Raw genomic sequence first — 14360 nt, forward strand, 5'->3', positions numbered from 1 at the left:
TTATAAGTGACAAAGATGCACTGTGTCTTTCAGGGTTAGCTTGATTCAGAGTTGGCCAAGAGTAATCATAATGTTTGTGCTATCAGTTAAATATTATTGGAGAAACAACTTACTAGAGAAGTTATGATGTCTAGTTGACACTAAATTAAAATCTCAATCAAATATTTAATATGGTTGTGTGGAAACCATCTTAAAATTTTGTCACTGCTTCTGGACAGAAGTCATATTGACAGGGTTTTCAGGGGCCACAGGTGGTTGAGTGGTCAAAAGGCACTTGCCTTTACAGATTACTGACATCTCACCTCTGTCTGCATGGGCTCAAGTCTTGGTCTCTACCAACTTGGGTATGTAAGAATCCTTCCCAGTTCTTCCTGTTTTCTTCTTTTAGCAAATAAACTATCCAATGTCTTTAGCTTATTATGTGCTGAAAACAACCAATAAGCATGTGTTTTCACAAGAGGATTTCATCTTGAAAACCTTGCTATTGCTACTCCAAAAAAGATGGTTATTTCAACATAGTGTTTTCACTTGATGTCTCATATAGAGTTGGTCCTTAATAAAAATGGGGTTGATCTGAGATTCAATATGGCCACCATGGCAGCCATATTGAAAATGTTGTTTTTGCTACCCCATGAGTGGATGGTCATAGTGTTTTTGTTTTTTTTTATACTGAAAGACTTAATAATATCTGCTTGGTCCCAAATGAAAATGGTGCCAATTATACAGCCAGAATGTATGCTACAGCAGCTAATTTGAAGGTATTGTAGCTGAAGAATATCTGAGATGATTTCAACACTTGGCGGAAGAAAGAATGGTCATATTGTGAACTCCTGGAAATTCTATTTGGCCAGATGAGTGTCAGTCCCTTCAATGCATTCTTATTTTAAATAAACTTAAGTGATGTAAAATTGTCTATCCACAAATAGACAGTAGCAATAGAAGATTGGATTACAAATTAAATTAAAATGCAATGTCTGTTACTTTAATAACATGGAATGAGCACTGTTCTTTTCATTTCTGCATTTTCAGTTTGTATGAAGTAAAATTTCTAAAGATTTACTAATTCCATTCAGCTTTCCTTTGAATGTATTTGTGTTCAGTTTGAATGTTCAGGGTAATTATATCACTGACATCGTAGCACGTCACGCATGACTATCTGCTGAATTTTGTCAGTCTTGTATGTACGTTGCTTTTTTTGTTTTAATATGATTTGCATGTTTAATCTACACTGGCTTTTACTTCAACATTTCAGGCATTATATAGTTTTATTAGTTTCTGCAGAAGAGGAGGTACATTATTTAGAATGGTGAGTACAGTTTGATTCAGAAAATACTTCCCTCTTTATTTTCATATGTGGTAAAGTTGTTCAGCAAGTACTTTAAAATAGTTTTTCTAGTTTAGATGAATATAGATCTTGTTATCCACCACTGATGTATGGCAACATATTTTTAGTGAATATATCTAGAAAGATAATTTATATAATGGGCAGAAATATCACTTTTTTCAGGAATTGTCTTTGTTTTACATAATGATATGAATACAGTCTGTCTGATAAAGAATCGGATGAAGCATTCAATTAGAAAACTTGACAGTCACATTCAGGCATTTGATTGTACATTATTAAATTCAATCCTGCTTGTTTATTTGAAGTTTTTTTTATAGATACATTATAATGTTTTTTTTAGCAGTATGGCTTAACTGCTGCAGAAACATTTTAAGTGAAGGCTTGGTGACATTTATGTAAAATAGATTATGAGCATGTTAACACTGATGTTTTGACTGTGTAATCAGTAATCTCAAAACCTCGAATTTTAAGTATATTCTGACTCCTGGTGTATTACTTTTTCAGGAAGCTTTTGTTTTTTTCCAAATTATTTTAGTTTGATTTGAGCCATTTTCATTCAGAAAAGAAAGTTGCAGATAATTTACTGTATTAATAGCCTTAACTTTGCATGGCTTTCAACAAAATTTTCCCAGTTTGGTATTTGATGTAGTGTTGGTCAAGTGGAAGTTGTATGAAATACATATCAGGTATTGAAATTTGATGATTATGAAATTTTACACTTTTAAGGCAAGATGAAGGGTAAGACCCAAGTAGACCAAATGTTTTTACCTGCTTGAATTGACAGTCAAGTACTGTGTGTAGTCCATATGTAAAAATTACTGATAGCATCGCAATCTTGGATGAGCGTGTTGTGATGATGAGCATGATTATATATGTGAACAAGATAATCTTTCATTGAATGGCTGAGCTTGTTACAAATCTGGAGGCTCTTTTTTTGATCAGATTGTTTTCAGACTAGGAATCATCATGATCATGAAGGAATGAGGCCATGAATGACATTAGCACTTTAATGAAGTGTCGGATTGGCTGGACTTCTGGACATCCGTATACCAAATACAGTCAAAATCAGAAACTGCTGGACCAGTTTGTGTCAAATTCTTGGATGGTTTTGATTATGAGTATGATGAGGGTATGTTTGTGATGCCTCAAATTTGGAAAATAATATTTTTTAGACTAGTAAACTAGGTAAAATTGACATGATATAAAGATTGTGAAATATTTTATGTTGGATTGCATTCTTACATGATTACACACTTACTGAAATGTTAAACTGTGATAGGCAGGTGAGCCCATTTCAGCTCCCTGTTGATGGTTATTGAATCATTTATTTTCAGGCATGGTTTTATTGAATCTAAAATAAGGTTACTTGTTGGAAATTTAGAAAGAAATCCATTCATCAAGCTAGCCCATATCACACCAGAGTCATTTGGTCCATTGTCAGAAAGGTGAGTGGAATCTATGTTTACCAAAGGTATTACAAAGAAGTAATAATTATAAATTACTACTTTTATCCATCCATCAAACATGAATATTTATGTTCTTATTTTCTTATCAGTTTTTAATGCCTCTGAATAATAGTCTTAATTTTTAATGCAGGATAATAAGATTGGAATAGGGAAATTAACTTAATTGTCAGAAGTTTTGCCGTAATATGTACCACATTTTTCCATGATAAACCTATGTAATGTTTGGCCCATGTATCCTTTGTAGACTGTTACAGGCATCTGTTAACCAGATCCTTCAGTATGCCTGATTATCCATTAAACTGGGTTTTGCATTTAGGTCAGTTTACAGGCACTGTGGTGGATGCATCTGTGTTCCATAAAAACATTGCAGTTTTTTTTTAGTCGATCAGACCATAGGCTATTGAACCTATAACCCAGCATATTTAGTCTTATTAATATGTTCACCACTATTTATGTTTTAGCTGATCATACCAAAAGGCAATGTGAGCTTGTAGAATATCCCAGTTTCAGTAGTTTTTTCACTCATCTGTCCACACTAACTATTTCTCAGAAATTGTTGGGCCATTTAGGTATGTTGCCTAGTACATGCTTTATCAAAATTTGTCTCAGAGTGGCTACTCCGGTTTTGTCTTCTTTGATGGATACATGTAAAATACTTTGTGGCAATAAATGTCAGGTCCAAGCTATACACGATCAAGGCTCTAGATAAACTCTCAGTTAAGGAATCCTTTATTTCTAAAATGATATAGTTTTTTCATTTCACTTATAAGATCATATCTGGATCTTAAATTATGTGAGAAAGTGAAGGTCACAGGTAAAGCAATCATGCATGTTACTAGTTACATGTTGGTTTTGTGGAATGTTATGACCATCTTTAACTCTGTAAACCCTTAGCTGAAGGTTCATGCCAGTCAGCTAAGATATAATGAATCTGTTACCTCATAAGCTTACATAAATTTATTTGTTAAACATAAGAATCTCATGGTTGCCATTGTAATGCCGATGATTGTTTACAAATGGTTTGCTAGTTGCAGCAGTTGCCTCCCTTGGGCCTGAAAAAACATTTTTCAGTCCAAATAACAAATTATTAATGTTTAATTAAAGTTTGACTTAAATTTTTATGTGATTTCCAGTGATAAATAAACCAATGTTATTTATTTCTGTACAAAAAATAAAGTCAAATAATCTTATATGTTTGGATCATACATTAGATAATTGTGTTTTACCTTTTGAAGCAGAGTGTCTTTCATATATATATATATATATATATATATATATATATATATATATATATATATATATATATATACACCAGTTGTGTATTGCCAGTCATCATGTAACTTACTTGCACCTTGTTAGTCCTATGATATATGTTTTAGCTCTAATGATCACAGACCAGTAGAGTGAATAAGATGGCCTATTGTCCACTGTTATTCATTTTCTTCTTTAGTCTGTTGTTTGATGTATGTCCATTATTAGATGTTTGTTATCGCTATTCTTCCTAAACTAATTGGAGGGTTGCCATGAAAATGTATACACGCGTTCATTTCGGCATCTAATTGGTCCCAAATTTTATGGTGTTGCTGACATCCAGTATCGCCACCAAAGCATCCTAATTTAAAATTTCACTATCACAAGTCCTTCTCAAAGAATAGTCATATCAACATGGGGTTTTACGAAATGACTTCTTATGATTTGTAGTTGGTACAGTGAAAATGGTGCTGATCTGATGTTTAACACAACTGCCATTTCAGCCATTTTGAAAATCTTGTCACTGCTCCATAAAAGAAAGGAATATTGACATGGTCCAGTTGGTCCTATGTGAAAATGGTTCCACTTGGATTGGTGTGGCTTCTATAGCAAGCATGTAGAAAACCCATTTTCAACTGGATTGGAATGGCTTAGCCAATTTTTGATTAGATTTAGTAGTACTGTTCCTTAGGATATGCTTTGCCAGAATTGTGTTCAGGGTGGTTCCCTAGTGACATTTTGACTTCAAGGGGTAACATGGAAAACCTTGGTCATGGAAATATTCAGGGAACTATGAGATAGTGATTTTTTTAATTAGAATGTAATTAGGTGAACAATAGTGACAATGAAGAGAAATGGTAGATTCAGATAATTTGTTAGGAAATCAAATGATTACGCTTATTGTTTGGCCAAAAATGTTCAAGGAATTCAAGGTTCTGGAATTGGAGGAACAAATATCACCATTTATTTTCCCTGAATCTAAATTATTACTGAATGTACATATTTGTGGAGAGTCACAGGAAAATGCAGTATTTGTATAGAACGTTTGGTACTTTTAATGAATGTGTTCTTTACAGATGAGCTGCCTAGCATCCCAAAATATTGGTACTAGAACTCATGATAAGCATGTATATGGGGTTGGCACCTCTAGGTAGACTCCTGGCATAAACACTTTCACATTCACATGAAAAATGTCAATGTAACATCTAGTTAATCAGATATTACATAAAGTAGAAACAGTTATAAACATCAAGTGAGATACCTCCATTACCAGCCAAATAGCTTGAATTGCATAATCATCTTTCAACCCAAAGTATCTTTCCTTATTACTATCACATTCATAGTTTTGACCAACATATGCCACATGAACGCATTTAGATCTCTTGTTTTGACTTTGTTGCAAGTGAAATTCTTATGTAATTGATGCATTGCATTTTCTCCAAAAACATGCAGCTTTTCATTCTAAACCAACTGGCCTGGTGTTATTATTTTGATTATTTGGCTGTTATTTTGTACTTCTGTAATATTCAGTACAGATGTGATGGATTGTTTGTAAACTTAATTGATGAATTTGCTTTGCCTTATAATAATTTATATTTTCCCTGTCCAGTGATGATAAACACATGTGTAAGTGGTTCATAGGCCTGGCATTCAACAAGGTAGAGAATCAGAATGTAAACCTGACCTTTGACATCCAGACCTTTACAGATATTGGTAAGGAATCCTACTAAATAATAATGTTGATGATGATGACAGTTTCATAAGATGCATGCATTTGTCTAATTTCATCTTCATAGATTTGTGTTTTAATTGCATTGGAATGCAGAAAATGACCAGGCATTTGTCTGTTGATGCCATATTGGCAACAGCTGAACATTATTACTTATTTATTGTCCTTTATGTTCATTATTTTATGTCAGTTCCATGAATATGACAGGGGCTTATATGGCATTAGTCTGTTCCATCCATTATACAAGCATATAATGTACATTTGTACTTCCTGAAATGCTTGTGTGTGCAACTACTCTTGCAATTTTCCATGGACTGTTTTGAAACTAGGCAGATATTACTACCATGCTGCATGTACGTAATATTCTATCATCATGGTATGAGGCATCTTTCAAAAGTTAGACCCCATGTTGGTGTTAAATGTATATACCATATATGATAATTTCTGGAGCTAGTCTCAGAGTTTTTTTTGAATTGCCATTAAACTTGGCAGACATTGTTGACATAAGATCAACTTGTGACTTGTCTGGCAGCTTTTGATGAATAGCCCTGGAAGTTGACATATTATTGACATGAGATCAACTGGTCCCGAAACTTGTCAGATTTATTGACACGAGATCAACTAGTTCCACAGCATTAGATGAATTGCCCTGGAATTTGGCAGATGTTATTGACATGAGATCAACTAGTTCCACAGCATTAGATGAATTGCCATAAAACTTGCCAGACATTTTTGACTTGAGGTCAGCATGTGCATATCACTCTGTCACTATGCTCTGGAGAGTGTTTTTCTCCAGATGCTTTTGTTTAGTGTTAATTGTTAAAACTTTTGATGATTCTTGTATGTTGTACTAAATCACTGATTTTTATGAATTGCTCTTAAAATTGAAAGACATTATTAACATTAATGGAATATGTTCTTTTGTCATGCTCGGATCTTTTTTATAGTTACATCCTGTTTTTATCTAACTTTAATGTTCCTTTGGCAGGGTGCTTAGGGAATAGACTATGTTCTGTAGATGCATTTCTAGTTCCTTTTTATATGTTGACATTTGTGAACACCAAAATTGCCACAAGTTATCAGGAGTCTGATAACCATCAGTGTTGGTTAACACATTTTATGGATTGGCTATTTTGGGGTTACCATATATACTTACGTATAAGCCCATTCGCGTATAAGCCAACCCCCAAACTGAACAGGTATAAACACTGAAAAGTGCATGACCCGCGTTTAAGCCAACCTACAACTCTGAGTGACCTCAAAATGCATAAGGTAAGTTCTAAATGCATTTATTTAGGCAAAGTTATATTTTTAAAAAAAAAATACATGATTATTAAAAAGTAATGGTATAAACTTGTTTGAAAAGTAATTTATTTAATTTTCTGTTTTCTTATTGTTTCTGCCTAATTTAGATTTGTGTATAATTTGATTGAACGAAGACAAGAATTTAGCAATCGCAAGTTAATGTAACACTACCTCACCCTTTTGACTTGATTGTTTCTTTATGCATTATTGCATTGGACGTTTTATATCGGTGAACAGGTAGTCTGCTTTGTAATTGTAAATACCTAACTCATTAAAATGTAATCCCAGTATGACAACACCACAAACAAACAATATGGTTCATGGCTAATACCGTAAAAGCAGAGTTGTATTTTGATGTAAGTGACTTTACACCATACCTGTCAACGTTCACGGTGGGAGGAAAATGTCCTCCTGATTTTTGGAGTCGCTCCACGCCTACCTCCTGATTTCATAGAATCTTCCGATTTTTGCAGAGAACTCCTGATTATTACATTATGTCTTCAATTTTCATTTTTTCTGAACAAGAAAAGTTTTACATGTTCTGTTGTATCACCTGTGAATTATTGTTGTGACGAAATAATTGCTTTACTATAAAGAATTCACTTCTTCACTAAATAGAATGTTATGTTTAAACATTCACATAAATTAATGATTTTTTTACCTCTACATTAATACAAAAATAAAATAAACTAGAAAACGTAAACCACAACAATAAATGCATCCACAATTTTAATCCCAAGAATGATCACTACAAATACTGTAACTCCATCTGCTATAGCTCCATTCCCACGGAAGAAACTTACACGAGCAAACACCTGGCATTTTTATACTATATATACCAGTGATAATTACCATTATTAAATTAAGTGAAGGAATGAAAATACATACCATGCAGCAAATGTATCCTCAAAAAACTAATTCAGAATGTTTTCTGACAAACAATACTAAATGCTTTACGAGTTGACAACAAGGGAATAAGGTCAGATATACCAAGAGGGTAAAATAGTTGCCACATGTATAGTACCATGAGGCTGGCTATTTTGGTTAAGTTCAACAAAATTGGGAATCCTTTATTTGCCAATCAATTGCTGGTGCTTGCGTAACACACAATAGTGTAGAACGTGGTTTCATTGAATTACGGCAGATGGCCAATCATTTTCACAAAATAATTGGATAAGGATTAACTTTTAATTAGTCGCGCTGGCTTTCTTGCTTGTTTATTTGAGACTAATCTTCAACTGTTGTGCAGTTTGACCACAGCTGACCAGAATATGAAAGTAGGGCACGTCACAAAACGAAATAAATTCACTGACTATCAACGATGAAACATCAAGCTTTCCATTGTGTATAAAGTTATGATGTTTGTTCAGCTAAAACACAAAACTAAAATTGATTGATGTTGATCTTTGCCTTTATTATTACCACTATTTGTGAACATGTAAATTATATGGTTATGTGCCTTGTACAATTAAACGTGGATACCTTTTTAAAAAATAATACCTCAATTTGTAGGATAGCCTATATCATTGAAAATAAGTAACTCATGAGCACGTGATTCAGCGTAAATGAAACAGCTATTAAGGACTAGCTGAAATATTATCTGGAAGAATGCAATTTGGTCAAAACAATGAATAGAGCAAAATTGCATCAAATATGTTTGGATAAGTAAGGATTTAAGTGATGCTATGCACGCTTTGCACTGTGTAAGTACTGTGCATTATAGTTCAGCATAGTCTCCCTGGTAAACTCAACCAGCCCACAAATTATGAATTCTGTATTTACCTTTATTTAACTTCGTGTTGGAAAAATAAGAAATAATGCACATGCAAAATAATAACAAAATCAATCAAAGTACTTTATAACAGTTTAATAATTGTCGGGTCACCGAAAGGTACTCTTTTTTACAAAGTTACTCATTTTTACATGCCTATGTCTTAGGACACGGAAAAATTATTTCATGTCCCAAGGTTTACAGCCATTACAGTAGTCAACAAAAAGACCTAAAAACTGTAAAGTTAGACATTGGCCTGCAGATAAGCCAATCCCCCTTCTTCCAGGCCTTTATTTTTTCCTAAATTATTCTGCGTATATGTGAGTATATATGGTAGTTCATCTGTCTGCATACCGTCATCATTCATATCTTGCCATTTGAGTCACCATACTTACCAGAGCCATCATTTTATATACATTCAAGATATGCTTTAGTGATCATCTGGGAAATCTTTTTACTAGTTCTGTCTTCATCAATGCCATATATCTGACAACTTATAAATATGTCCTAGAAAATAGTGTTGACCAGAGAAAGGTGATAAAGAAAAAAAATTTCTTGAAATGGATGAAATTATATTATGTAGGAACCAATATTATTTCATATCAAAGCTGCATCCTGAGAAAAAAATTATGCAAAAATTCAGCTGCAGAACATCACTGAGAAATGTGAGCATAAAGTATTTTCAGAGGGCATCAGTCACACAAGCACTTCATTTTGTGACACAAGCAACTGTAAAAGCACAATTTAATGCAAATTGAGAATATTTGTTTGGTTTCAAAAGAAGAAACTCATAGAAAAAGGAGTAAGATAAAGATAATATGTGATGCTTGAAGGTTTCAAGCAATGGCCACAGCCCTTTTTTTGAGACAGCCCTATTCATCGGTCTGGGGGGGGGGGGGTTTGTAGGGCAAAATGAAAACTGATCATGACACCAACCTTGATATTTTTGTTTTTGTTTCTTTTAATCAGTTAAGTCTTTAGTATTGATTTATATCTCTAACTTCTTAGGGCAATGTTGGCCCCTTTTTCATCTTACCTTTGTGCAATGTTGGTCCCTTTTTCATCTTAACTTTAGAAGACTGGCTAAATGCAAAGATTTTCTTTATCTCATAGGTTATGATATCATGTCTCTGTTTGCTTCTATATTATATTTGATGACAAACTCAAAGAAAATATAAGTACATTTTGTACTATTGTATGTCTGTGAAAAAGAATGAAAAAACAAATTTATTTTATTGATGTTTAAGAGTTGTGTATCTTTGACATCTGTGCAAACATTTCTATGCAAACACATGTTAAATAGCAATGTTTGCTTGATTTTCAGTTTACAAACAAGCTATACATATAAAGTTGTATAAGGAAGACATGAAAGTGGAAATAAAGCATGTGAAAAGGTAAGATCTTGTTTGGTTTGGTTCTGCTGAGATGTCAATCATTCCAGATTTTGCAGAATTAGTATGAATTTTTTTTTCTTCTGAATATTCAACATTCTGAATTATATTGAAGACACTCATAAAATTGGAATTTTATGGGACAAAATTTTGAACGAATGTGCTATGTAGACATATGTAGAGACAAATATACTTTGTCACCATTATGATAGACTTGTACAGTGTCGTTTCTCAATGTGAACAATACATTTATAACAAGAAACAATTTTACTGTACATAGGTGAACAAAAAATGGTTGCAGAGATGAAGAGAAAAGAAAGATGCATATAATTTGTGAGAGAAATTAATGCCTATGGCTGTTTTGGATTTTATGGGATTCCGGTGGAGGAATATATACATCATTCTCATTGAACCTTCATTGCTTCCAACTGTGTACATGTATGTAAAGACACATGGAATGAAGCTTGTATGGGTTCGCTACATTTATTGAATGCATTATTCATTCTAGAGAGTCTGCCTAGAATTCCTTATAAACATGCTTAAGGGTTGACATATCTGGTAGTTTTCAAAATTTGAACCCAATTTTCTTCAGGTGAGTATGTAATTTAGGGCTGTTCCAGTAAAACATATACCCCCCCCCCCCCCCCCCGGGGGGAAGGCACTTTCAAATTCAACCAACCCACAACAGAAGCAATTTAAAAAAATTATGATCCACCGTCAGATGTGTTTTAATCGAGAAACACTGCCCCCTACAGAAGTATATTTTTTAACATAATTTCTGGCTATGGGTTAGTGGGTGGTAGAAGCGATTTTAATATTGGGTTGGGGACAGAAGCGATTTAAATGACAGCTGGCTGGAGGTAATCTACTGAAATCATATACATCATATAATCTACTGCATATTTTTATTTGTATTCATTCATTATAATCAGTCTTATGTCTCTGATACTGTGAAATCACAGATTTTCATGGTGGCTTATTATTTGTAGATGTCATTGATCAGTCCCTTAATACCTACTAATTTAACATCCATGAATACAGATTTTATAATAGATATTTTTATTCTAATACAGAAATCATGAATTTGTATCCTTACTAAACTCTGTGTTTCCTAAAGTGATCAATATGTCTTGCTATTTTTCTTTGTTCTCAGGCATGCTGCTTTTGAGCAGAATAATAGTTAAATATTGTATTGCTTTAAATGTGTGGTCAGATTCTATGATTCATTGTTATTATTTTTTCCAATGATTTGTCAGGAAGAAAAAACAATGATACCTGTGGAAGTGATGTTGCATCATTTGTCTACTTTTACACTATATCATTTCTTGTAAGAACATCTTTTTCAGTTATCGATGTCTTATTTTTACGCCTTGTTGCAAGACTAATATAAAGTTATAAAAAAAATATAGCAAGTCAAACATTTTTATATCATAGATTTAAAAAAATGGATGAAAGTCAAGGAATCATTTTTCCCAGAGCACTCATAAAATCAATGTCATTGCAGTTAACTGTATTGTCAACAGCATCATAATCATCACTGATGGCCTAGCAGTAACATTCTGCATTTTCAATCCAGTAGTCACAGGTTCTATCTCCCACTTCTAGTCTTTCATATGAGACTTATACCTATGGCCTGAGGGGCTTTCATGGCAGAGTTGTATAAGATGCTCATCTTGTGATACAAATGTGAGGGGCTTCCATGGCAGTGGTACAAGATGCTTGTCATGTGATTTCTTGCCTTAAATATGTAAATGAGAATGTTGCCAGTTACTTGTGGAAGGTCAGTGGTTCTACATAAGTGGTGTTTGGTGTCTCAAAAGGACTTGGATTTTCTTCAGCAGTAAAACTGGCTGCCATATATAGATTCTCTTCATCTGAAAATGGTGTAAAGGCCATAATGATCTACTGAAACCCCGAGATCTCATGTCTAAATGACTTCAGCTGTTGGAGATAAACGTCAGATCAACAAAGGCTCCATGTGCCCAAGTGTACTAAGGTGCTTGCTTTTACATCACTTAAACATCTCACAGAGTGAGTTTGTGTCACAGATCAACCAATTTAGGTTGGTAGTCTTTCGGGGTTCTTCCTCCACCTAATATATTGTAAAAAAAATCACCAAAACCCCCAAATTCAAACCACACTGAATCAACCAACTAATCAACCATGGCAACAGCAGCAAAGGTACTAGTCAATCATTTTTGCCACAGCTGTATGAGTTTATAACTTTTGACTGAAGTAATTTTTGCAGACCTTAGAATATCGTCAATTATGCATTTCTGACAGTTACCTAAAACATCAGTTGGTGCAAATGATTTCTCATGGTAAGCATACGAGATGGAAAAGTCTTGAGCAATCCTGCATCACACGCTGCCAAACGGTTTACATTTTAGCTCACTTAGATTTTCTCTTAACAATGTTCATTGTTCCAACTAGAACTGTTAACCTTATTCAAGCTATATTCACCAGTATCTGATAATATGCATCTATTAAATATTTGTAACAAAGTATGAGAATGCATCAATGTTTTTCAATGATGCATTTGAATTGAGCAACAGCCACAATCAACAAACCAAGAAAAAAAATTATTCACATCTCTCAGGCAGAAGTAGGGTATAATCATAATCTGCCAAAAGATTTTTAATTTTTTAAATTTGCCAAATATTTTTTCCAACCATACTGATTCAGTGGATATATCACCAGAATGGACAGAAACAGACCAGAAAGTTAAAATCAGTTTGATACAGCTTTTAAGTAGCTAAATTCATATTGGTTTAGTTAACTGTACACCTTTATTGTCTTCTTTTTGATGAAATTTCTTACTGAAGCTAAGAAAATAATGTTGCACACATAAAAAAAGAGGCACACTTCTACTCATTATTGTTTTTATTATACTTCTCCATTCCAGCCTGTTCTTATGATCTTCACCCCCCACATACTGTTTGTCTTGTTTATGATATGTATCTAAATTTTTCACTTTTCCTACTACTGTACAAATGTTCTGTGAATATGCATATCAGTGTGAAACACAATGGGGAGACTAAATCCAAGATTGAAAACCTCTACAATTCTGGATGTATTCTGCTTGGATTCCATATTTCTGCACAAAACTCAAGAGTTCAGGACTCTGCACTAATTCAATTCCCACTGTAAGTTTGTGCACACACCACAATATTAAAATTCGGTAACTTAAAATTTTAGTGCTCATGATCAGATTTATATCAGTATAGACACATCTATGACGACAGCTTTTGTGAAGAAAAAAAAACATAACAGCAGCACCATTTTCAGGATCTGTACAAATTTGAAATGTGTGCTTTCAATACTGCACCAAAGAGTCAGCCGCTGATTTCAGTAATGAGTCATCCAAACTCGGGGTCTGTAAAGGGATGCAAATTATGTTAATAAAACTTTTTCAGTTACAAGTAGGACAAGCTCTCAAAAGATTGTTTTTACTAAAACTTACTTTCATTATCAACCAATCAGGGACAGTCAGACACATATATCCTCTATTTTATCTTCACTGATTTATAGTATGGTTCTCGTTCTTTCACATCTGTAGTAATGTGTGTCCTTGAACAACTCTCAATGGTTGTAAGCCTTTTTCGACCATGCTGAATGGACACACTGTAAGATAATGTTCAAGTAACCGAAATACCATGGGATAACCAGAGACCAATAAAATTGAATAGTCAAGTTATCTCCTCTGCAGGGATGCTGCCAGGATTTCAGGATGTACTCTTAAGTTTTGTGTGTATGTGATCTCCATTGAGGAAGTGGTGGTGGTGGGAATAGCCATTGTTAAATATCTCCCTAACACTTAAATATCTGTCACTCTTTCTTACTGTTCCACTCTCTTACATCTCTACTGAAAACAAAATTCTCGAAGAGATGTCATCTCTAGTTGTATAGCGATTATTACTGTGATGTCATTGGGCATGGTCATGTGGTTGTGGTGGGGTCTTGGTTGGGATGACATAAAGACTATAGGCTTACTCCATATTTGACAGCTAATTATGATGTTGTCAAAAGAATTCAAAAATTTCTAGCAATTCAGTTGGACTCGGATGCTCGATTCAGTCAATGAACAGGTTCTAAAATTTAT

The 14360-nt window shown here is 33.8% G+C and overlaps 1 protein-coding gene across 3 annotated transcripts in view; it reads left to right on the top strand.

Moving 5' to 3' along the window:
* The window catches only part of LOC149804437 (poly(A) polymerase type 3-like), a 91520-nt gene that overhangs the window by 33547 nt on the left and 43613 nt on the right, over positions 1 to 14360 (top strand). For all 3 annotated transcript variants that reach the window (XM_089940376.1, XM_089940370.1, XM_089940361.1), the window contains exons 13-16: positions 1253 to 1306; positions 2680 to 2790; positions 5672 to 5775; positions 10192 to 10261. In XM_089940376.1, the coding sequence (XP_089796502.1) occupies positions 1253 to 1306; positions 2680 to 2790; positions 5672 to 5775; positions 10192 to 10261 (339 nt within the window). The remainder of the gene's footprint in view (positions 1 to 1252; positions 1307 to 2679; positions 2791 to 5671; positions 5776 to 10191; positions 10262 to 14360) is intronic.

The sequence above is a fragment of the Sinohyriopsis cumingii genome, chromosome 2 (assembly GCF_028554795.1).
Source record: "Sinohyriopsis cumingii isolate HCF-2022 chromosome 2, ASM2855479v2, whole genome shotgun sequence".
Taxonomy (NCBI): Eukaryota; Metazoa; Mollusca; class Bivalvia; order Unionida; family Unionidae; genus Sinohyriopsis; species Sinohyriopsis cumingii.